The sequence below is a fragment of the Vicugna pacos genome, chromosome 1 (assembly GCF_048564905.1).
Source record: "Vicugna pacos chromosome 1, VicPac4, whole genome shotgun sequence".
In the NCBI taxonomy this organism is placed as follows: domain Eukaryota; kingdom Metazoa; phylum Chordata; class Mammalia; order Artiodactyla; family Camelidae; genus Vicugna; species Vicugna pacos.
Genome location: NC_132987.1, coordinates 121,722,387 through 121,747,864, shown reverse-complemented (window position 1 = coordinate 121,747,864; position 25,478 = coordinate 121,722,387). Strand labels below are relative to the sequence as shown.

The 25,478-nt window shown below is 52.7% G+C and overlaps 1 protein-coding gene across 5 annotated transcripts in view; it reads right to left on the bottom strand.

Annotated features, from left to right (window-relative positions):
• Window positions 1-18,557, bottom strand: part of SLC37A1 (solute carrier family 37 member 1) — a 59,165-nt gene extending 40,608 nt beyond the window's left edge. Inside the window, exons 1-4 of one of the 5 annotated variants that reach the window (XM_072969671.1) lie at window positions 18,373-18,557; window positions 17,445-17,735; window positions 14,021-14,230; window positions 6,705-6,786 (exon numbers count right to left, since the gene is read on the bottom strand). In XM_072969671.1, coding sequence (XP_072825772.1) covers window positions 6,705-6,786; window positions 14,021-14,076 — 138 coding nt within the window. In that variant the 5' untranslated portion in view covers window positions 14,077-14,230; window positions 17,445-17,735; window positions 18,373-18,557. Of the gene's footprint in view, window positions 1-6,704; window positions 6,787-14,020; window positions 14,231-17,444; window positions 18,199-18,372 lie in introns of those variants that run through there. The other 4 variants (XM_072969666.1, XM_072969663.1, XM_072969678.1 and 1 more) reach the window with 4 other exon arrangements.
• Between the last annotated feature and the right edge of the window lie 6,921 nt (window positions 18,558-25,478).

Below are 25,478 nucleotides of genomic sequence, written 5' to 3'. Positions count from 1 at the left end.
GACGCGGGGTTCCTAATGCATGCCATGCATGGAAGCCGGGAACAGGACCGCTGTGGATGCTGCTCCGACTGGCATTTCCACCTCCTCTTTCACCATCCATAGGACATACGGGACTAGAAATGATCCCTTCTTATTTCATAAAGAAGCAGAAGAGGTATTCTGTTTCGGTCTGCCCTGTGGTGAGACGTGCTGGTTGGGGACACACGCTCTGAGCTGGGTGCTAGGGCTGCCGTGCTGGCCTCCAACCCGGGCCAGGTCGTGCGAGCCCCGGACTGACTACTGTGAGGCCAGCACCGCCCGGCTGAGCCACGCGTGTGTGGAGCGCTGTCCTGGGTCCTCGGCCCTCACAGGGCTCCGCAGCTGTAAGCGTGGGGCCCCACAGCCACGCCTTGGCCCCCGCAGCGAGCCCCCTTCTCCCCCAGCCCTCCTTTCTCTACTGGAAATGCCGTTTCCACCCCGCCTGCGCTACTGACAGGCCGCAGCAAGAGCACCGAAAGAGTGGACGTGACACAGGCATGAAGAGCTCTGTGGCTGTTCAGCCGTGTCAGTTTTTAATAATATTGCTGCATTCTAATATTTCAATGAGTTTTATTCCCTAAACCTGGTGTTTGCAGGAAAATTAACGATTAACTAAACTAAGATAAACTTAGTTTATCAGAAAAAGACTCACCAGGTGAACTAATTCTCACCATGCTACAAAGTCATTTGGGGGGAGCTAGTTCTCTGCTTTCATAAAAGCCGTCTCCTTTGCAAAGGTTTTACACATATGTCTTTCAATGGGTAATATATAAAAGTAATCAAGTCACACTAGGCAGTTACTGAAAGTCGGTCAGTCAAAAGACTACATGGCAGCTGAGGGACACAGGTATGAAATGCCAGAGGAGGGCGGCAGGATGGCGCCTCGGGGCCCAGGCTGCTCATCACCATCTAAGAACGTCTGTGAGCACTGGGGTGCGTGGATCTTTTTGAATTAGAGTTCCCTCTGGATACATGCCCAGGAGTGGGATTACTGGATCATGTGGTGAGTCTATTTTTAGTTTTTTGAAGAATCTCCATACTGTTTTTCATAATGTTTGCACCAAACTACATTCCTACACTATTTACAACAGCCAAGACATGGAACAACATAAATGCCCATCGCCAGATGACTGGATAAGAAGTTGTGGTATATTTATACAATGAAATTCTACTCAGTCATAAAAAAGAATAAAATAATGCCATTTGCAACAACATGCATGGACCTGGAGATTGTCATTCTAAGTGAAGTAAGCCAGAAAGAGAAAGAAAAATACCATATGATATCACTTCCATGTGGAATCTAAAAAAAAAGACAAATGACCTTATTTACAGAACAGAAACAGACTCACAGACTCACAGAAAAGAAACTTATGGTTACCAGGAGGAAAGGGGGTGGGAAGGGATAAATTGGGAAGTGAAGATTTGCAGATACTAACTAATAGATATAAAACAGATAAACAGCACATTCATACTGTATAGCACAGGGAACTATATTCAATATCTTATAGTAACTTATGGTGAAAAAGAATGTGAAAACAAATATATGTGTGTTCATGCATGACTGAAGCATTATGCTGTGCACCAGAAATTGACACAACATTGTGAACTGACCATACTTCAATAAAAAATATATATGCAATAAAAAAGAATACTTGATATAAAAATTGTCTGTGTAACACACAACGAAACAGCAACAACAAAACAGACTGCGAAACACCGGAGCGACGGGAAGGTGAGGGTGGGATGAGAGAAGGCAGGTGTCAGCGTGACGGAGGATCACAGAAAACAGCCCAGACGGACAAGCAAGGTGCTTGCAGGGGAGGGTGGCCCACAGTGGGCGACGGGTGCCGCGCTCCTGGCCTGCCCCCAGGCCCCCTCTCCCACCCAGCCGCGGCCCAGCTCCACGCAGCAGGGGGCGTTGCCTCGGGCACTGGCTGGCCTTGCAGCAGAAGTGCTCTCTGGAAGTTCCACGCTTGCACAGGCCCCTGCAGCCATTCAGGGACAGGTATTTCTTATGTAAATGTACATTTAAGGAAGACTCCACTCTCCAAACTCTGAACTTGAGCAACTTTACACTGAGAAACCCTTTCACTCATTCATTCCAGAAATATGGGTTGGACAGCTCCTGGGTTCTCTGGCCAAGGGTACAGGGAGGCTGCTCAGTGTCTGTAACTGGGGAGTCAGGAAGGGTCCAGAAGACACGGAGAGGTGACGATGAAGGGCAGGGCGGCCAGAGCGGGGGTTTGGGGCCACGTCAGCTCCCCTGGAGGAGATGGGGTCTGTCAACTCCACCTTTAGATGACACGTCCAGCTTGGGGTGTGCACATACACACGTGCATGTGTGTGGACACGAGTGTGTACGTGGTCCACACGGAGTGCATATGGTCAGTAAACTGCCGGTGGCTCATCAGGTTGTGTGGACTCATTCACTTTAACTAGTCCTTTAACAAAGCTCTGGGCTAAAAGAACTCTGCAAAGAACACACCATCCAAAAGGAGCCCCAGAAGAGAAATGAAAGTTGGGCGCCCGCTATGGTCTGAGTGTCGGTGCTCCACCAATTTGTATGTTGAAACCTAACCGCTAAGGTGATGGTGTTAGGAGCTGGGGTCTTTACAAGGTGATGAGGTCAGAAGGGTGGAGCTCCCGTGAATGGGATTTTAAAGGGACCCCAGAGGACCCCCTCAACCTCCCACTATCTGAAGACACAAGGACACAGCCATCTGCAAGCTGGAAGGGGGCCCTCACGAGAAGCCGGCAGTGCGGCACCCTGATCGGGGCGTCCAGCCTTCAGAACTGTGAGGGGTTGATTCCTGCTGTTTATAGCCATCCAGTCTACGGCACTTCGTTACAGCAGCTCGAGTGGACGGCGACAGTGCTCGGAGCAGGAAGGCCAGGCAAGCTGTGCCTGTTTACAACAGCACCCGGAGGTGGTCAGCTCACCTGAGTGAATCACAGGCACCACGCACAAGGGGACCAAGCACACACACGCATGTGTGAGCACACACCCACTCACAAAGGTGCAGGAAGCTCAAGGGAAGCTTTCTGGTCACTATCTGTTTTTCACAAATGGAACCCTTCTACGTGGACTGATGCACACCGTAGCTCTTCTGACTCAAAACACCTCCTGGGACTCGTTCTGAGGCCACTGCTTTGGCTCTGACCCGTTCCTTGAAGCAGTTACACCGCGGAATATGGCTGTGCCACACGGTCCATGCAAACTTTCACCTGCTGGTTAAGTTCACATAGTAGCCAGGCTTTTTTTCCCCTTTTTAAAAAAAATTGTGAACGATGCTGCAATAAAGGTGCCTATGCAGATACCCCGAAGTGCTGGCGCCTTTATTTTTATGGGCAAAGTTCCCAGATGCAGGAATGAAGGACAAGCATTTTTAATTTCAATTAGGTGTTACCCAGAACGCTTTCCGAAAGGCTGTAACACTACATTTCCATCACCAATGCCGGAAAGTCTTCTCCCTCCATCAGTGCCAGCAACAGGGGCCGTTACTCTCTTGATGTTTTGCCAGATTGTGGGTGTAAAGTGATGTATTGTTACTTTAATTTGCACTTGCAAGCTTGCATGCACTTCTCATGGTTCTTGGAAATTCAGATCCCTTGTCTGTGAACTGCCTCTTCCTCCCCTCTGTCCATCACTCCTTTGGGTTTTCCCAACCTCATGCCCCTAAGATGGACATAATTTTGTTTTTGTATTTTCACTTTTAATTTTTTACATCTGAATCTTTAACCCATCCATTTTTATAAGATAGGGATTCAACTCTATTTCTTCCAGGTGAATAACCAGTTGCGTCAACACCATTTATGAAATGACCTGTGCTTGTCCATCACCTGTTGACCACTCCACCGTGTGTTTCTGCAGGATTTTCTGTACTATTCTGCTGACCTCCTCTGTGTCTAGTCTCACGCAACACCATAATAATTTGATTACAGTGACTTTAAAAAGGTTGCCTTTTCCGCACTTTCCTTGGTAATTAACTCTTGGGCGTCCTTTCATATAAACTGTAAGATTATTTTATTCAATTAAAAAAGACACTGCTGAGATTTTCACTGGGGTTGCATCCTGTTTAAATACTAACATGGGGAACGCTGGAACTTTCCAGATAGCAGGTTTCCCACGCAAAGCCCTGGTACGCACTTCCAGGCCTCCAGGCCTCGTCTTCTGTCTGCCACCGAGGATCTTACAACTTTCTTCTGGAGTCCTCTGTGTGCAGAGGGCTGGGCACTCATATTCAGACCTCAGGCCACCACTCCCCTCAGGGAACAGGGCTCCCTGCAGCTCAGGCCCTCCCTGAGAACCCCTGCTTTCAGGACTTTGTTCTGGCCCAGCTGGGGCTTGGGGCGCCCCCAGAGTGTCCCCTGGGCACGGGCAGGCCACACCTGTCTGCCAGCCTCCAGCTGGGAGCCAGGGCCAGAGCTGGAGCAGCTCCTGGAAAAGAGGAAAGCGCATTTGCTACACCACCTCCTCCCAGCCCTGTTTCCATCATCATCACCTGTTTTTCCTTCTTGCTCTACTAAGATCAGAAAAACATGAAAGGCATCAGTGGAGACTGCAGGTAAGTCTAAACAGAGAAGCCTGACGCTGTCATGACACGTCACGTCACTATGAGTAACATTAAAGAATGGGAATCATTCTGTAATTCACAGCCCCTGGTGGTCAATTCCAAGTAAGCAAATATATTTTAACTTTGTTTTGCTTATAATGTGCTAATTTAGGCTAGAGAGAATTCAAACTGTTCCCTGAGTCACAGAACCATTACTACCTCTAGTTTATAAATAAGATGAGCTAAACAAAGCCGGGAAAGCCTGTCAGGCATTGCACAGTGCTCGTGTGCAGTGTGATGTCCTCCCTCAAAAGGCAAAGATGACCACGGACCCTGCATCAGGCTGCTCCACATCCAGGCACAGCTAGGTGCAAAGCCAGACCACTTGCGTGTCGAAGGGGACCTGGGTGTGACGCTGTGAATGCGCTCAGGTGTTTAAACGCTCCGGGGACCTTGTGGCAGAGAGGTCCTGAGAACCCTGGAGTCAGCCCGCCCACGTGGAATTCACCCGAAGGGGCCCTGAGTCTCAGTGTCCTCACCGGAACACTCAGACCCACGGTGGCAATTATCTCAAATGAGGAATGCGTGCACCCTGCCAGGCTGCAGGGCTCCATCAGCAGCAGACACTGTGACTGACGAAAATTTGACAGAGAGCTGGCCATGAGGCCCCGCGTCAGTAAGCCCCAAGCCCCCAGCAGGGGAGCCTGGAGCCTGGGACGGTGCTTCATCACTTTCGGGCAGAATGGAGACCTGGGGACCCCCACATCTGGAAGGAACCCACATGCCCCGGGCTGCCGCTGAGACCCTCAGCCCGCCTGGGTCCCAGCACAGACCTCGGCTGGTCCGGAGGCGCTGGGAGGTGACGCCCCGCCCTCCACCTAGCGCTCCGGGCACTGGCCCCAGGACCCCAGCGCAGCCTTTCAGGGAAGCTCGGGAGGGCTCCCCGGCCGCTCGTGCTCCTTCAGTCCACGGCACCCACTAGGCCCCTTCAGCGGGCTTCGCCCTTTCTCAGCCGTGTGTTTACTTCCCCCAGGAAAACGGGAAACAGGTGTATCTGAAGTCACCGTGGCTGGCTGGTCCTCGGCACTGACTTTGGAGCCACTGGTTGAGTGGAGTAAGGCCCACCAGCTCCTGTTCCATCCTTTTCTCTTTTGAAAACAACATTTTAAAAGGTCTGCAAACCTCTCCATAGTTATTAAAACTCGGTATGTCAAAAAAAAGCAAGAATTTTGGAAGTGACTTAAAGTGCAGGGGAAATCCCTGCTTCCTAGGGGCCAGGGAGGAGCTCCAGGACCCCGTGCCCCACATCCACCGGGAGTCACTGGAGAGAGGGGCATATGGAGTGGCCAGGGCAGCGGCTCTCAGCCCCCAGGAGCAGCGGGGGGCACGACCACAAAGGCCAACAGAACTGCAGCCCCGGACCGTGTCCCTGCCGATGCGCAGAAGGTGAGGGCGCGATCGAGCCGTCAGGGAACTATCTCTGGCACCGGTCAACTTCTGTGTCCCTCCTATAGCAAGAGTTAAAAGCCATGCCAGCCCGGTGACAGTCCGCAGGCAGACTGATGCGGTTCCGGGGAGGGCAAGGAAACGCTCCTGCTTTTCCCAGAGTTATAACTGGCTCTTACGTAGGATTGTCTACTTTAATCTTCTTTTCTCAAAGTCTAGTTAAATGCCTGCTTAACAACTTCCTGCCCACCCATCACTCAAACAGAAACGCAGTGCTCCAAGAATAACGGAGAACCACCACGATGCCAGACTTGTGATCAAATCCAAATGATCACAGGGGCAATTTGGGGAACAATTTTAGATCAGATCTGTTTGGAGGGAAAATTCACGCAAGACAGAATAAATATTTAATTAAGCTTCAAAATTCTGGAACCGTCAACTAATATAACTGAAAATATACTACTTCTGAAATTACAAGTCCTAAAAACATTTTAAAGATTTTAATTTCAGAAAAGAGAAACTAAAAACCAGAGCAGCAAAATAACTTGCTTCTCAACAATCCATTTTCTCCACTCATCTTCTTACTCTGCCCCCACCCTCCCCTCGCCCCAGACTGGCTCTGAGTAACCAGCTCCTCACAGCATTCCAGGCAGGAAACGAAATCGAGTGCTGACAACGGCTTCTTACCTTGACGATGCTGATGGGCTTTCGAGATAAGTGAAAACTTGCATACAGCAAAAACGTCAGAATAAAAATGAAGGCTCTGTACCTGAAACACAAAACAGTGGCAGGGGATGACATAAAATAACATAAGATGCATTAAGAATACATTGCACAATATTCTTACATTTCCTTATGCTGTATGTTATTTATTCAATTCTGTATCAAGTATCAATCTTATTTATAATACTATTACAATATTATATTTTAGAAATGTGCCACTTTTACTTTGTCCAAACTCAAACTATTTAAATATTCACAGAAAAATCTAATCAGAGAGAAATTTGGGACACAGATGTACACGTGTTTACAAAGCAGACAAAAAGGAATGATTATTTGGTTTATAACAAAATTAACTGCAAGTGACTCAGATGCCTTTATCCCGGGCATTTAAGATCATATTTATTTTTTACTTTTTAGCTTCTATGCAACTTTCTAGAAGGACACAAGCCAGGCAGAAGTATAAACATTTCACTGACCTCAGTGAGAACAACTCAGTGATGTTGACAAGCCATGAATAAGGCCACTGACATAAAAAGTCCTGCCCGAAGCCCTGCTGCCCTTCTCGGTGTATGCGGAAAGCAGCTCAGACAGAAGTGCTGAGATGTATGGGAGACTCCAGAAAAGAGGCCACTTTAGTAAGAAGATAAAAGTTTGTTCCAGTCTAAACGTGTGAATCACTCCATAGAAAAACAATCCTTAGGGGAAGAAAACAGATCAGGAGGAAAAGGATTTGGCCAGAGATCACGACAAGGGGCTCCCACCAGGAAGGCAGGCCCTCTGTGTCCTGGGGCCCAGCCTCCAACCCTGAGGAACCCAGCCTGCTCTGGCCCAGAAAGGCCAGTGACTCTCGAACTGCACACTGGCTGAAATGGATAATTACCCACAGCAGGGGCAGCGCCGGGGGACCGGACGGAGGCATCGCCCTCGCTGTACGAGGAGCCAGGTCCCCGGATCGGCTCATTCTAAGGCCCTGACGAGGAGGGACCCTTCCTCCTGTCTTCTGCCCACATTTTCAATGTTGTGATTCACTTCTCAAAGGCAGCTCCTACAGGTGTCTGCCTCTCTGGCCACCAGAAAAGGTAGGAGTCAAATATTTCCAGATTAAAAAAAAAAAGGTCATATTTCAGGTGGGAAAAAAGGGTTGGGACTCAAACCTACCATCGCGGCAGCAGCTGCACTGAGCGAAAGGAAACCCCTCACAGGTTGCCCGGCTCTCGGTGAGCGCCTGCTAAGTGAATAAGGAAACGCACCCCCGTGCTCTCTTCTTCATCGGGGAAATTTACTGATGGCTTTTCTAGGATTCTTCGTGATTCAGCCCAAGCCCGTGAACAGTTAGGAAACAAAGTGCAACTATTAAAAAATGTGTCTCCCCCTTCTCAGAGAGCAGAGTCCATGCAGGCGCAGCGGGTCTGTCACTGGAACCCAGGCCTTCATCCTCACGCTCTGAAAACCCTCCCTTTGCAGGGGCGGGGCTCTGGCTCTGGGCTTGAAGCGCCCTGTTACTCCACTCACTGCTCCTGTGCGCCACCTTAGGAAGACCCTGGGCCACTGAGCTTTCAATGCCCAGATTCCCAGCCCACAGCCAGATGCAGGGTCACTTCCCCCCTCCTTGCTAGGGCTCATGGAGGACCCACCTGGGTGCAGAGTTCCCATCTCCCATCCCCACAGGAAGAATGGAACAGCTCTCTGACTGGTCACCTCCAGCCCCTCCCAGATCAGTCCAAGGGAAGAACCTAGCGCCTGCAAGGATGCGGGGTGCTGCCAGTCCACAGGTGTGTTATCGACCAGGAGAACCTGAATTCCATGACCACCCGGCTAGGCAGGGTTTTGAGAGGGTGTCTCTACTTAAACGGGCCTGGAGCAGAGCGGGGCGGGGCGGGAGGTGGTGCTCAGGGGTCGAGCGCGTGCTTAGCATGCACGAGGTCCCGGGTTCAGTCCCCAGGACCTCCCTTAAAACTATAAATGAATGAATGAATGAATAAATAAATAATAAATAAACCTAAAAAATAAATAAGTAAATGGCCCTTGGGTTCATGGTCTCCACTCTACCCAGACATAAACAGAATATTCCATTGATGAACATTCTAGTTTTATTAAGTATTTTTAATATACTTATTAAATAGGATAAATAAACCCAGAAATAAAGAGCTCCTCTGTGTGCCTAGGTAAGTCTGAAGAGCCCTGGGGCCCTAGCACACCTGCATCCCGAGGCCGTCAGGGCTGTCAGGGTCACCGGGGCCGAGCAGCCGCCCCTGGGCCTCTGTCCCCTTCCCCGTGGCTGGGCCTGCACGCGGCGCTCACCCGCACAGAGCCCGCGGGGCGGAAGCGGAAGCAGTCCCCACACCTGCTCCTGGCAGGGGGAGGCCGAGCTGAAGCACACACCATGGATGCCCCAGGACACTGAGGGCCACGGAGCGGAACACCTGCCTCTGGACATATTCTGGTCAGTTTCGTGTGGAAGTGAAACCCCTTGATGAAGAAGAGCACCCAGCTGCCTGTCAGCAGGGCTCCCTGAGGGAGGCTGTTCTGCAGAAGCAGGGCAAGGGGTCAACCCACACTGCAGCCTGGAATCTTCCTAGAGATAGGACCCGTGGCTGCGAAAGTGGAAGCCAGTGTCAGGCCAGCTCTGCGTCCTCTATTTCCAAATCCATCCTTCCTCCCTCACTTTCCCTGTCTTATTACGTAGGACTTGGGGAGAGAGGAGGAGCCAGCCGCTAGAGGTTGAGTTTTCCCTTCCACAAGGTCTACACGCTGGTCACTTTAAACCACAGAGCCATGCTGTCGGGCTGGCGCCCTCCTGGTGGCCGCGTCGACACGTCTGCACTGGAGAGCGCACAGACATCTCACTTGTGTGGGATTATCCTGGTTCATGAAGAGGAAAGTCCCAAACACCCTCCTGAGGCCTTTCCCGCTTTGTAATTCTGTTCTCATCTGCTTTCTTCCTTTATCACTTATGAAGCAAGGATTTTGGGTATTTGTTTCCTTTTATCCGTCTTGTACTGGGGTGAATACCGTTTCCCAAAATTAACATCCGCCATAAACTTTAGAACGTGACTGTATTTGGAAACAGGGTCTTGCAGATGTAATTAGTTAGTCTGAGGTCATATTTAACTCATGTGTGACCTCAGATCCACCGGGATCCTGAATCCAGTTAGAGGTCCTTATCGCACGCCACAGGGAGACACGGAGGCAGACAGGGAGGAAGGCCATGTGATGGCGGGGGCAGAGCAAGACGAGGAAGGCTGAGCACCGCCAGCAGCCGCCAGACACGGGGCGAGGCAAGAGGTGCTCTTCCCTCAGGCCTTCTGTGGGAGCAGGCCCTGCTGACCCCTGACCTCACACTTCCACCTTCCAGAACCACGAGAAAACGAATTCCTGCTGTTTTAAGCCACCAGTTTGTGGACTTTGCTATAGCAGTCCTAGGAAACTCATGTAATCCAGTATTTTACTTTTTGTCTTGTGTTACATTAAACTTGTGAATATTAAGCAAGTAAAATTAAAAATGAATTATTTAATCTTTTCCTTCATCAGTTTCCATCACCTTATGCAGTTATGTCTAACAATAGGTAGCATTCTCTGTATCTACAAATACTACAAGAATAGTGTTTGGGTTAACCCCACGTTTCTAGCAAAAAAAGCCCGTCTCAGCAATGCCCCTTCACAGCCTCCGGAGAAATGTTCCTGAGTGACACACTCATTCCCAGACAGACAGCAGCCCACTCCCGGCTAGGAGACTCAAGGGACAATATCCGCTTCCTTATCTGAATATTATTTCTCTCAGTCACATGGAAATAAGAAGTAAAAAATTGCTTTAGAGGACAGTTACTGAACAGCATAACTTGGCACAGAAGTTAGTAAAAAAAAAAAAATCCTTAATTTAGGAACAATGAAACCACACACCCTGTGACACGAGCCCCTTCAGAGCACCCCAGAGGAGGGCCATGGTGTCAGTGAGTTAGCACTGACTGCTTGGTTCAGGGGTTCTCTGCCACATCTCCCCTCAGTGAAGCCACCATTCTTCCCTCTAGCAGTTAACAAGGAATTTGTGGGAACATACTTGGAGAACAGACATCCTATTCCTCCAACGTTCTCCCAATGGTGTGTGTCCGCTGATGACCTTTGCCTAAACCAAGCATGCCTGATGGTCACAGATGGCGGTGTCCCAAGCTGGACACTCCTGCTCCACTTAGGGGCTGGAATTCTACCTTGGGAAAGAGCTTCCTTCCTCCCATTTGTGCATTAATTTAGGTATAGCAGCAGGGACTCACTAGATTCTTGTTTTATTCAATGGGCTATAATCCATTACTCGGATCATTTATTTAAAGTCTCATCCTCAATTTGGCCAGTGGGGGCCCATTCATTTTTAAGTACTTCCTTATTTTCTGGCACAAGATATTCCAGGCTCATCTCACTTTCCCTATGAGCCCCAAGGAAACAGCCCCAGTGCTGACATCATCCCAGTATCCAAGGATGCCTGCCTGGATCCTTCAGTGGGAAATGGTACATAGAAACCAAGATCCAACACCAAGTGTGCTCAGTGCTGCTGGGGTGTTGCTGCTCCCAGGGCCTCTCAGCAGGGCAGAAAGAGGGCATATTACACACATAAACACACACACACACACACCCCCCAATACATACACAACACACACCCTCCAATATACACACGTGCCCACCACATACACACCCACACACCCACAGCCACATGTATTTCTCCCTCTACTCTCTCTCCAGGTCTTCTTGATACCTTTCACTTCAGTCCAACACCACATGATTCATCCCGTCCCTCCACCATCAATTTCTGTAACCTCATCACCATCAGTGAGAAGCTGTCACCTTTCTGTCATATTTCTGACAAAATGCATAATTTGAATCTAACCATGAGGAAATACCAGACACACCCAAAACAAGGGACAGTCTATAAAATAAATGGCTTTATCCTTCAAAAGCGGCAAGCTCCTGGAAGACAAAGAAAGGCTGAGAAACAGTTCCAGTTGAAAGGAGACTAAACCCACAGAACAACTAAATGCAACGTGAGATGCTGGACTAGCTCCTGTGCCAGGAATAAACTCTACAAAAGACATTATTGAGCATTTGACACAAATAGTTGAATATGGACTACTGATTAGATAATAGCATTATATCAGCACTAAACGTCCTGATTTTGCCCTTTGTGAGCAGTTATAGGAGAGTGTCTCGTTCACAGGAAACTCACACTGAAGTGTTTAGAAATAAAACAGCATAATGCCTGTAACTTGCTCTCAGATGGTTCAGGAAAAAAATGTGTGTGTGTGTACGTTGGTCTGCCAGCTGAGCCCAGGCCCCGGGCTGGACGGGACGCATTTCCTCTGCTCTAGGCTCACGCTACTCAAGATTCGGAGTCCCAGGAGAGAGGCCAGCAGCCCACCGTGGGTCCTCTCCCACTCCTGCTGGACCTGGGCTGTGGAGGCAGGCCACGGGAAAGGAGCCTGGAGGGCCTCCATCGCTGCTGTGATGGTTGGAAAATCCGGAGACCCCACCCGCCGACCACAACTGCGCACAAAGGTGGGGAGTCAGTTCCCCGAAGGGGGCCAAAGTGCTGTGAGGAAGGGGCAATGCGCGCTGGGCAGAAACACATGAAAAGTGTTCCATGCAGGAATGTTAAAGGCAATTCTCTTCTAAGGAAGCTGAGACCAAGAAAGGTTAAGTCACTTCTAAAAGTCAGAGAGCAAGTCTGAGGCGGAGCTGGAACAGAACGAAGATGAAGACCATTTCCTTGCTACCCAGAGCGTGGTCTGCATCACCCAGGAAATGCAGCGCCCGGGCTCCACCCGGACCCACTGAGCCAGGATCCCCACTCCCACGAGTTTCGGGTGGATAAACATGCGCACTAAAGTTTGAGAAGCACCGCTCTATCTCTGTAGGTCTCAACCTTAAAAAGAAAAGAGGGGAAAGAATTTGTGATTATAGGAGCTCTTTGTAACATTCTTACAATTGTCTTCCTGTGAGTTTGAAAACTGTATCTAAATGAAGTTACAAAACAAGGTAAAGATGAACACTCATAAATAACAGGTAAGTGTTTAACCACGCGTGGCTTGATTAGCAGTAGACAGGAGACGAGCCAACATGCGAACTGCTCTGAAAGAACCAGGCACCTGAAGTCACAGTTGGGACCCTTGGGGTGCGCCCCCAACCAGCCTCAGCCCGAGAGGCTGCAAAGGGCGTGGAGGCCGCGAGCGTGCTGGCCAGACGGAGACCAGGGGCCCAGTACACGCCGCTGCGGCATGAAAGTTATTTTGAGCAGAAGATGCTTGAGTTCCTGAGATCTCTTATCTGCCTAAAGACAGAGCCTCCTGAAAGAGCTCAGCTGTCACAAGTCCTCCCCTGGGAGCACCCAGGAGAGGCTGAGGCTTGTTACAGGGATGAGAAGCGTTCACACCACACTGTCACGACTCTCTCCTGGCTCCCATCTATTCTAAGGGCACGTTTACTTTTCCCAAAAGTCGTTTGTTATCCCAAAGGTGCCTTTCTCCTCCTCTCCTCCTCCTCATCCCCATATATAAGATGGTACAGAAGCCCTAAATTCTAAGGTCCCTTGGAGTCACGATTTTCTATAAACGCCCACACACACATGCTTAATTCTGTCTTTTTTCTTGTGAATCTGTCTTTTGTCAGTTTAATTCACATGCCCCCAATCATTCAAGCTAAAGGGTGGAGGAAAAATTTTTCCTTGCAGCAGAGATGAGCAGGGGAGGAAAACCACTGAGACTGTGGGTCAGAGACCAGACGGCCTGAGACCCCGCTCCTGCCACCTGCTTCCTCTGCGGAAAGGCAAGTCACGAATCCCCCGTGAGACGGACTCTCTGAGCACGACAGGAGAGGCGCTCGCTGAACAGAGCGCGCGTTCCGGCCTGCGTCCACCTGGTCCAGGTTTCATTTTCTCTCTGAAGGTTCTGGCCCCGCGAGGCCAGTCACTGAGCTGAGAGGGAACACGCTTACTTCACCCGCAGCCACACCATAACCATGCCGGTCGCCAGCGCTCATTTATCTGTGGCGACCAGGATTATTTTCTGTAGACCAGAAACCACTGAAAACCTCAAATGAGCCCAAAGGCCGTCTGTCACTGCCAGAACCAAAGACGGACAGCTCCATGCTGCTCGCGCTCAGCCTCACCGCCGATCCGCACGTCGGCAGTGGCGGGCGGCCGGCCACCCACCTGCGTTCTATAACCGAGCTGGGCGGGCCGAGGGCGCTGGCGGCCCGGGGGCCCTCACCCATGCGGGGCACCGGGCCAAAGCACTCACCACTGATCCCTGGAGAACGAGATGATGAAGCGGATGCCGGGGGGAAGTCGGGCCATTGACGTCCCGCTGACCACGGAGCGCTGGTCACAAAACAAGGTGCTTCATTAACAGGTTACTACCCCAGCTCCGAGGGGCTCTCTCGTGCCACGGCAGTTAGCTCAGGCTGGAATGTGCGCACAGATGTCTTCCTTCCAGCAGAGGCTTGGCTCCCTACACGGAGGAGGAGGTGTGGAAAAGTCAGGTGTTCTGACAATGGCACCGTCGGAGTCCCTGGCAGAAGTCCCCCGCCCCCACCCCCCGCGTCCTTGCCAGCCTGCAGCAAGGCTGGGCTGCCAGTGCCACGGGGAGAGCCCACTGGGGGAGCCCCTCGGGGGAGAGCATCTGCCCTCTGGGCAGCTTCTTCAAAGATCACTGAGATGAATTTCACATGATGTTCTGATGATATATAAAAAAGAACGGCGGAATTCACCTCCATCTGAAGGTCTCTAGCGATCAACCCATTCACTCTTAACCACAACACTCTGCAGAACTACACTGACGTTCACATGAAGCCTCGTATGCCCAGTGGTTACATCGTGCACTCAGTCTCCAGAATGCCAGGGAACCGGCCATGCTTGATTCCATCTGCTGTGGACCAGGCCACCTTTGAGTCACAATAACAGAGAGGAGCGCAGGCCTGGACAAGATGACAGGTCATCAAACCGATCATCTGACTGTGGCTTTGCAACTGAGTCTAAATGCATGTAGTGCTGTGGGAATGAACTTCACCTCGTATCTGCCTCCTCACTTCTCACTCCTGCGGTCACCTCACTGGAAAACGGCCCCATTCTGAAGCTTGGGCTGAAGGCAGAGCAAGACAAGAGGAAACGGGCCGAGAGGTGTGAGAGCTGAAAAGGGCCCCAGCACACCAGGCAGGCCCGGTCTTCTGCCCCAAAACCAACTTCATGACTTGGGTGAGTTTTCAGTTTTCCTCCCATGCTCAGCAACGAGGAATCTTTTGGACCAACACATTAAATAACCGCATCAGTGCAGGCAGGAACGCGGCCTGTTCTATGTTAACACGCACTGAGAATCCGCAGGTTATATAATGTTTTTAAAAAAAGCTACTTTTGACTAAACATTAACCCCGACTTAAAGCTGAAATGTACTCAGTGACACTAAACAACTTCCTTGGGGCAACAGACAAGTAATAGCAAATAGTTCCAAATATTCCTAAGTGCCTGCATCTTCCCGATTAAAATGGGCTCTCCATGTTCACTGCTGCCCTCCCTCCTGAGTGAGCTTTCAAATGCACCTTTCGAAGCTTTCGTAATTCCCCCCCCCGTCTCTTCTCAGGGAGGCAGGGAGGCCCCCTCTGCTCCCGCCAGCCAGCCAGGCCACCCAGCCTCCACCCCCACCGAGGCCTTAACTATGACACGGCTTCTACTCTTCATTCCACCTAGAGTGCCACCTGCCCCTGCAGCTGACCCCAGGCTGGGTAATCCCAGGCATGTCCCCTGAACTTTCTGCTCCTTCACCTGCCCAAGCTAAAAATGAGGGATGATGGCACCGTCACTTCAGGGTTGTTATAAAGATGAAAGGCACAGTCCACAGAAAGCCCTTGGCACAGAGCCTGGTGTGCAGCACATGCTCAGTGAACAGCAGCTGGTCTTGTCCTCAGGAAGAATTCAGGAGCGGAAGGCGCGGGACTGCAGGTGACTGCCTCGGTCCCATCCCCTGGTTCAGAGCCCAGCACACAGCAAGTGCTCAAGACGTGTGCTGAACAGAGTTCCACAAATGCTTCAAAACTGGTTTTGCTCAAATCTCTAGATTAAAAAAAAATTCTACTAATATTCTCCTCAAAATGAGTGGGCTCCAGTTTGGGCCTAAATACACTTTGAGAAATAATTTTGCGATGCTGACTTGAAAGGATTTGGTCTAAATTTTACACTGCCTGAAAATGGGTGGTCAGAGTTAAATTTCTTCCTCTGTCCAAACACTGCTTCTCTAGGTACTGCTTGTCTGGAAGTATTCTATTGCCATCTACTAAATCAACTCATCAATAAACCTCAATTCAATTCTGGTAAAATCTGTAACTTAAGAAAAATCCAGAAGAAACTGGAAAATTAGCAGGAAAAAAAATCTTAATTTCCTTTTAAAACAATGGGAGTTCTTTCCCCTGTAAAATGGATAAACTCAAGTACTATAAATTCTCACCATGAGTGCAATTAAAATGTGTAAACATAATGGTTTTCCATGTGGGACATTGAGAGCTCAGTTTAATGAGGCCCCTCCCTCCAAAGCCTGGATGGTACCCATGGAGAATCATTCCAGCGAGAGCTGGGCAGGACCTCTGAGGTCATCAGTGGTGACTCCATGCTCTCCTGCAAGCTCCACAGGAACCTGGAGGCAGAGGCGGGACACACGCCTCAGACCCGTGAGGCCAGGTGGCTGGCCTGGGTCAGCTGGACACTGTGGGGCAAATCAGGTTGGTCCAGTTTCCTGCAGTCCCCTCCTCCCTCCGGCTCACCTCCTGCAAATAGAGGGCAGCAGAACTGGAGCAAATTCCTCGGTTTAAACCCTATTTTCAGCACATACCCCAAGCACATAAAAAGAAGACTTTTTAAAAAAGGTTCTTAATAGGTGCCCCTGGAACTCACCACCCAGGAGGGACAAGGGTCAGAATACGCAGTTTCATTCTACTGTCAAAGAGAGCAACTTCAGAAACACCCCATTAGAGCATCTCTATTACAAGCTGTAAAGTGCAGTTTTTATACCCATCTTCCAAAAGAGCCCAACCTGACGTGCACCTGTATGACTACAAAGTGCAACAACCAGAGGGAGACGGCCTCCTCCGGCCCCACCCTCGCACACTGCCTGGGGAAGAGCGCCCTGTACCTGCTGGAGAAAACGAGACTCAAAAGCAAACAATGGGAGTAACGCTGGGAGGGCCTTCCCAGAACTGAAGTGCTGCTATAAATAACCAAAGCAGCCCCAGCATATTTTAAACAATTTACTTAAAGACAAAGCTTTAAAAGTGCATCTTATCTTACTTTGAGGCAACAGGGGCAGGGGAGATGCATGTTCCCCAAACAAGCTCTCATGCACTTTTCTTTCTGCAGAGAAAGAGAGAGAATACAACTTCCCTTCTAGAGAAAACACTTTCTGTGGTTTGTGCTTTATAAGCTCGAAGCAATATTAAAGGTTAATGACAACAGCCACCACCTCCTTCCCCGGCTTACACACGAAAAGGGATCCTCCATCTGTACCACTTTCTCCCACCAACAAAGAGAACCTCAAGGCGGTGTGCACAAAACAGAACCTGCAAATGCAGTTCCAAAACTACGTGGTGAAACACTGGAGGTCTAGAGCCCGGGGTTGACAAGGTTGATCTTAAAAGACATTGAAGAAGGAGCAACGGGGGAGAATAATCTAATCCAGTTACCAGCTCAAACAACTGCACACAATTCAAATCCAAGGGCAGGTGGACACGTTCCAGGCAGTGAGCTCAGGGAGACTCAAGGAAAGGCGGGCTTCGGAATTCCACCTTGAGAAATTCAAACCTGGCGGAGGAGTAAGGGGCTTTCCAGTGTCCTGTTCCCACGCCTAGGTCACAGGTCACCAGGATCAGCAGCGTGGCCGCCGAGGCTGGGAGGGCAGGAGGCTGGGAGAAGGAGGAAAAAGGAGCCTGACGGTTGGCGCCCAGAGGCTGGGTGACTTTCTGGCGCTTTAAGTCCTGTAAATCCAGAAGCACGCTGTCACTTGTGTTGGCCAAGAGGCTCACGGGCTCCGGGAATGAGCTGCGCAACAGACAAACAACCCGAAGGCCCAAGGTGCCGGAGCTCGATTCGCCCGGAGGGCTCCTGCGCCGGCTCCTCCCCGCCCCGCCGGCGGGTCCCCGGAGGTGGACCTGGCGGGCACGCCCACGTCCCCGCCGCCCAGCCGACCGCGCGCCGCGCCTCTCTAGGTCCCCGGCTGCGCTGTCACCGCGGCCGGGGCGGGCTGGGGAGGGGACCCGGCAGGACAGCTCAGCTCGCCCCTGCCCGGGGCTCCGGTGGGCGGCTGCCGGCCCGGCACCGTCTCCCCTGCCTCCGCTTGCCGGGTCTGGGGCCGCCCGGCCGCTCCTCTAGACACCTCGCTGCAAAGATGCCCTCAGCCAGAGGAGCGCGGGACCGGCCCGGCCCCGGGCCCGGCCCACGACGAGCACAAAGACGGGCCAGCAGCCCGCAGAGCGCCGCCCCCCGGCGTCCCCGCCCGCCGCCCGCGGTGGCAGGTGCTGCGCGGCCCCGGCGCCCGGGCCCAGCCGCCCGGCAGGCGCGGAGCGGTGTCCGCGCCGCCGCGTCCCCCGCCCCGTCCCGGTCCCCGCGCCTCACCTGCGCCGCCCAGGCCCGCGCACCGCCGCCCGGCCCGGCTGCCGCGGGCGCTTCCTGCTCGCGACTTCCTGGGGCGGCGCGCCCAGGCCCCGCCGGCCCTTTCACTTCCCTGCGGCTCGCGGGGCGCCCGGCCGGGCGGCGGCTCGGCCCCTCCCCCTCCGGCCCGTCCCCGGCGCGTCCCCTCCCCGGTCCTCCCGCGGCCCCGGAGCGCGCCCAGGGTCCCAGGCAGCCCGGGGACGCCGGGCCGGGGCGCCCCCACGCGGAGCGGCGCGGCCCGCTCGCCGGCTGCTGGGGCTCCAGGCCATCGCCGCTCAGGAGTCTTCCACGCGGTCCCTGTCCCCGCACCTGCCTGCGGGTGCCCGGCGCGGACCGGCATGTTCGCCACTGCCCAAAGGGGAGCTCCCCAACGGCCCTTTGTCCTCAAGGTAGGTCCCTCCCAACAGCGGCACTGCGATGCTTCCCGGGAAGGGACCTGCGCTAAGGGGCGTCTGCCTCGGCCTCCAGACTTTATTCTTCTTAGGGGTCAGGCTCTGAGACTAACACTCTATTAACTGAAAAACAGGGCCCACGATAGGCTAAGCGGACCATCTCTTAGCACACTTTCATGTGTGCGACACATGCAGCTCACGTGGCCATGCTGGAGAACCGCAGCCGGCTCTGGTCACCTGAACTGGAAGAGCCCTTCCTGGTGCCATAACAGTTCTCATTTCACCCCAGAAAGTGTTCTCCGAATGCTATGCTCAGTTCTTGCCAAAAACTAACCCTGTGCACCGGCACCCCTCCAAGCCTGATTCCTCTCCTGGGGTACCTGCAGAGCACCCATGGTAGTTACGGCATCCAAACCCAGCCCAGGTGCCCAGGTGCCCAGCTCCCAGGACAGTGCCTCCCTCCAAGTGCCAAGTGAGGCGGAAACATTCTGCAGAGTAAATTCCAGAAAGAACCGCCCCCACCCCCCGCGCTGCCCGCTCCAAGTTAAAACTCTGCAGAGCAGTCTGCAGGAGCGTTTGCCTCAGCATCCCAGCGGGTCCTCGGCTTCCCCGCCAGGCCTCTCAGGGCCCCTCAGGGCCCTGCTCTGTTTTGCGAACACCCTGCTATCCTTTTCCGTTGGCAAATTGGATGTCTAAAGCACCGCTTCTTTGGGCTTCTGAGAAGCGTTCTCCACGCAGGAGGGAGACCAGCGGGCCTCCCTGTAGCCCTGAGCTCAGCCACAGGAAATCCTACAAGGGGAGTGGCCCGAGCCTCCTGACTTCTCCCTCCCCTTGGCGAGCTCTCTCCCCAGGCTTCCTCTTTCAGGTAGCCCTCCTCCCTTTCCTCACTCTCCATTCCTGGTGATCAGAACCTGCCCAGCCCTGCTCTGGCACTTGGCAAGGACTCTGCTTGGGCTCCTCCTCCCACCCTGAACTTGTGCATCAGCCTCCCCTCTTCTAAGCTCTCCCTCAGGTAACCACCGTTCCAGGGCCTTCAGCTGCCCTCCTAGAGCAGACAGACCTGTCGTTCCTGATGAAAACCTTTCAAGAGCCCCCACTGGATCAGGAATGAGCCCCAGTCCTCAGCAGCCAGAGAACAACACCTGAACCCACTCTTGGCTTCATGACAGAAGCTCAGGACAGCACGTTCGTTTCTAAGACACGTGCTTTCTTGCACACTGAGTTGGTATCTCTGCCTTGGCCCTGCTGACCCCAGCCTCTCCTCATGAGCTCAGATTTCGAGACCCAGGCCAAGTACTTCTCTGTTCTCTCAGGCAATCTTCACCGTGTTTCCAGGGCACTGCAGAAACCTCTTTGTCCCGACTTCCCACAGTGAACTAGCACTGCTTATTTCCAAACCTTTCTCCTGGCCCCTAGCCTGGGCCTGGAGGGGTTCTCGGGGTCCTGCCCTGATCGGGAGGTGCTCATCTACACTGGCCAGCTGCACGGACAGGCGCGGAAGGACGAAGCACAGGGTACCCCACGTTTCCACCCCATTTCTCACCTAGGAAACGGCGACCTCTGCACGGCCCACTGGGGAAGACTAGGGGGTCCTGAGGTGGTCTATGTAATATTTGCTGAAAATATTCATCTTCTAATTTTATAAAGATGAAAATATCAACCTTTTAGAAAATAATAATATTTTTATATGAACCTTTTGTATGATTATAAGAAATAATTAAAAATGTGTTAGGGGAGATAGTAATTTTGTACGAAACTTCCAATTGAAATGGTCCCCGTTTTGAGATGAAACCTTGTGAGTGCTTTGCTAAGACAAACATACAAGGTAGTTATGCTGGAAACGGCTGCACACAAGCGCAGGACGGAGGCGACAGCGGGGATGTCACCATCGAGACACTGTCTTTGTGCAGGTAGAAAACTTGAAAGCCATTTTTTTCAATCACACACATTTCACAACAGCTGAAATATTTAGGAATCTGACACTCTTCTTTTTCTTCCGACATGTAGTATTGACATTTCCCGTGAGAATCAAATGCATTTCCAGTCCTGTGGAGCTTTTCACATCCAGTACCGCAAACTCACGACAAGCATGCGGGCCAGTGGTGGCGTGCCCTCAGGCGGCCATGGACAGAGTGCTGGCCAGGCTTCCAGAGAGATGAGCCCAGGGGGCCCAGACCTGGGGCTGCCAGCTGCGCACACCTGCCTGGGCGGGCCTCTGCTTTATCCTGAAACTTCTATGCTTGCTCTGAATTTATTTTATTTCAGAAAAAGAGGAGTAGACCAAATGAAAGGCACAAACACTCTTATCTGGCAGATGTGTACTGGGGGCCAACGAGGGCCAGCCCGTGCCAGACACTGAGCCTTAAAGTCAGCAGGGGCCTTGCCTTTCAACAGTTCATCAAGCAAAAGGCTCGTGAAGAACAGGCTGGTCCCCTCGAAGGGAAAGTGACGTGAGCACGGGGACGGGACTTCTGTTCACTGCCTGGGGCGGCTGTAACCAGCGCCTCAAGCCAGGTGACTTCAGACAGTGGAAATGTACGGTCTCACAGTGATGGAGGCCAGGGCGGTGGCAGGGCCGTGCCGGGGGCTCCGGGAAGACTGTGCTCCGTGCCTCTCTCCCTGCTCCTGGTGCTGCTGCCGGTCCGTGGCGTTCCCTAGCCTGCAGACGCCTCGCTCTCGTCTGCTTCTGCTGCTCTCCGGCCTTCTCCCTGCATGTCTGTGTTCACACGTCTTCTCTCCGTGCGTCTGTGTGTCTGTGTGTCTTCTCTTACAAGGACACCAGTCATCCTGGTTTGAGGGTGCACCCTACTCCAGGAGGACCTCCACTGAACAAATTACACCTGCAATGCCCCTATTCCAAATAAGGTCACATTCTGAGGTTCTGGGAAGGACACGCATTTGTGGGGCAGGCCGGGGCAGGAGGGGGCCATTATTTAACCCTACAAGGCGATATATGTTCGAGAAGGTGGTAGGGAAGGCACCCAGGCCTGAAGAGGCCAGGGCAGTGAGCCGTTACAGGAACTTGGAGTGCTGAGGCCGCAGTAGGGAACCGCGGGACGGGAGTGGGGCTTTGGCAGAGGAGCAGCTGCTGTCAGACTGTGGCCCCCTGGGAGTAAGCAGCCCTACCTCTCCTCCTGCCCTCTGACTGATCCAATCGAGGAGGGAGGCGGAGGCCAAGGGAGCCCCACTGACACAGGGCAGTACAGGCACAGGCGTGCTCCTTCCCCTCAAAGTGCTTCCAGCGGGCGGAGACGTCAGACAGCTAACCAGCAGTCACTACGCTGTGTTACACGTTACGATGGAGTGCAAAAGAGGGTCACCTGGCCCAGACTGGATGGTCACAGGAGGTGACATCTCAGGAGCATACCAGGAGCTGGCCAAGAGCATGGGGAAGAGAAGGGACGTGGTCGGCGCGAAGGTACCATCGCGTGTACAAACGCCCACGACGCACGCAGGGAGGCGGGTCTGGGGAGCGGTGACGGTGCAGGGAAAGTGGGGAGGGGAGGGCCGAGGGCTCTAGCAGCAATCCAGGCCCGAGAGAGTGCTGTCCGGGAGCACAGATCTGAGGAAGGCCTGAGAGGTGAGAGAAAGGAGGTGAGAGAGGGAGGAGGCGGATGACACCGAGGCTTAGGCAGCTAAGTGGATGGTGGGTCTTCATGGAAAGAAGGAGCAGACAGAGGGCACACAGAGTTGAGGGGCAGAGCGGGGCAAAGGATTAATTCACACTCACTGAGCGTTCGGTTCCCGTGGGACCTCTCAGTGGCTATGCTGACTGGGGGGTGTGTGGGTCTGGAGTCTCCGGAAGAATCCTAGGTTGGTGAGGGGGCCTGGTACAGACAGCGGTTGGCAGCTGGAGGGTAGAAAGCTTGCCCAGGCAGGAGACTAGGGCTGAACCCCCAGGGGTGCCAACGTTTAAGGGCCGGGCAGGGAGGAGGGGCTGGAAGCTATGGATGGAGCAGAGGGAAAATCCAGAAAAGTGTGATGTCCAGGAACCCCAAGGCAGGCAGTGCTTCTGGAACAAGGCGGGTGGCTGTGGAGCTGGAGGCTGCAAAGCAGTCAGGGTCTACTGGCTTCACCCCGGAGAGCATGACTGAAGCTTCCATGGGCGTGGGCTGGGGTGGGCGGGCAGACCACTGGGGTCAGGGACTGAGTGGTGGTGAGGAAGAGGAAGCCGCACGGAACAGAAAACCAGTTCAGGAAGGCTGGCTGTGCCTGGGGAAGCGAGGGGCCCAAAGCTGGAGAGGGACTCGGGGAGGAGGAAGGATATTTTTAAATGTCTGACATTTTCAAGCACGTACAGAAGTTGAGAGAACACTATGGTGAAGCCCCAGGTGTCCATCGCCCGGCTTCATCAGTGAGCATGCGTGGCCAGTTTTGTTTCCTGTCTGTTTGGACCCACCTCCTGCCCTATGATTATTTTGCAGAAAATCCCATAGTATTTCATCTGTAAAGTTTCAGTGTGTATCTCTAAAAGATACAGTTCCAAACATGATCACTGTACCGTCGTCAGGGCTCCCCCAAACAAGAAAACTCCAGAAGAGCATCGCATGCCCAGCCCGTGTTCCCGCCTCCCCAACTGTCCTGTAAGTGGGCTCTCCATGTTCTCTGTTTGTTTTCAGATGCGGACCCAGGCGGCCTACACCTGTGCGGCGCACGTGTCTCCTGGGCCTCTCCCTCTGGAGGTCCGCCCACATCTCTGTCGTCGCAGAGGCCGGGCCGTTTTCCCCACGGAGCTTCTTACACTCTGCGTTGCGCTGACTCCATCTTTATGACATGGTCAAACATATCCTTTTGCCCCCTGTATTTCCTAAAATTGGCAGCGAGGTCCAGAGGCCCGGCCAGATTCGGGTTGACCTGAGGCAGTGGTCGTCTTCTGCGGCATTAGATGTCAGCTGCCTAAGCTCATTAACTCTTCAGAAGTAGAACTCGCAGAAGCCGTGAACCCGTGGCATCGTAATCCCATGGTTTCTTTTTTATTTACTTGCTCGCACACTGCCCTAAAGAGAAACCTCTTCTCACCAGCGATTTAGTTAGCTGAGGTACAGTTCATACTGGAAAGGCAAGGTAAGTACGGAATTACTTTTTTTTTTTTTTGCCACTTTTCAAAATGATGAGCTGGTTTTCAACTATCTTCAAAGGTCAACAGTGCGCTTCTCTGTTTTGCTTTTTTGGCCTCTGCCCTAGTGGCCTGAGTCACAGTTGCTGGGTTTTGATCCACTCCAGTTACTCCCCCAACTGAGTTGCATCTGCCCGTCTTTGGCCAGTGGGAGGCTCTTCTAATTGGCTCCTGAGTCCTTCCGACGTGAACCTGGCACCTGTGATAGTGTCCTTGCTTTCTAGTGTGACAGGATGTCCCGAGCTCATCCCATTCGTCTCCTGCCCCAGACCTGGATTCAGCCACTTGTCCCAGGAGACCCAGGTCCTGAAGAAGCAGCAGAGAGGATGGGAGTGGGTGCGCCCAAGAAGGCAGCCGTGTGCTTAAATGACACATGTCCCTTCAGAGGCAGAAAGACAAGGAATCCAAAATACGTGAGGAGGAAAGAGCCGCAGGCTGGAGCAGAGAGGGCGGGAAGGGCAGGTGTGGCTGCAAAGAGTCTGTAGGTGGGAAGGCATGAGGTGAGAGTTCTTACGCATCTTTCCTTTGTTGCAGAAGGAAGAGTCAGTGGCTCAAGTGAAGAGGCGGGTGTCCGAGGGAAGTGGAGAGGAGTCAGGGTAATGGCTGAGAACCTAGGGGGAGGGCAGCAGGTACTGCCCAGACATGAGAGGAAGGCGAGGGGATAAAGAACTTCTCTCTGTGCCAATCAGCAAGGCGGTGCCAGTGTGTCTGTGAGCCCCGGGGGCGCCGACAGAGGACAAACAGGTGGGCAGTGCCAGCTGAGAGGGTCAGCTTTTTGCCAGCCCCCAACTTGCAGGGAAGAGTCACTCCTTTTCCCTGGTCTTACAAAAGAGTCAACTCTGACACCTACTGGGAAAGAGGTGCCAAGAATAAGAACCTATTATGTGCAGAAGGAGCTCTGTGCTAGGAGCAGGGGTTGCAATGATAAATAACATTGAAAAAAAGGACCTTTGGCCAAGAAGCTCCATCTCTGCAGGGAAACCACGAGGCGCGCGCGGGGGTGGGGGTGGGGGGGTGCGTGGTCCAGGCAGGAGCAGAGGTTTCTTGGGGAGACGGAGGCGGGGCTGAGGTCTCCTGTTGGGAGCTTTGAGGATTCTGGGCTGCAGAGCTCAAGAAAATGCCTCAAGCTTAGAAAGCATAAAAGCATGAAATGTGATTCGAGAGATAAGGAAAGGTAACATCAGAACACAGTGACTTACCATGGAGAAGAGGAGCCTCATTCCATCTCCACTGATCAAAAAGCAAGAACTCTAGCAGTATGCGGCGCTCACCCTGCGAGCGAGGGGGTTTTGCTTCATTCACTAATGTTGTTGAAAATGAGCAGGGCGAAGAGCCTCCAACCGTGAGTGGGTCCTGTATCCCGGGCAGACCAGAGTCCCCGCGCCCAGGAGCCACGTGCCATCAAGGATGCGGGGGCAGGCCTGCTGGGTCCCCAGGGGCCCAGAGAGGAGGTGGCCAGACCACGGGCTGCCTCAGGCTGCAGATCTCTTGATTTGACTCTGGTTGACTCATTTATGAAACTCGGTCCCCTCAACGGCTCTCCACCTGGATGACAAGGGCCC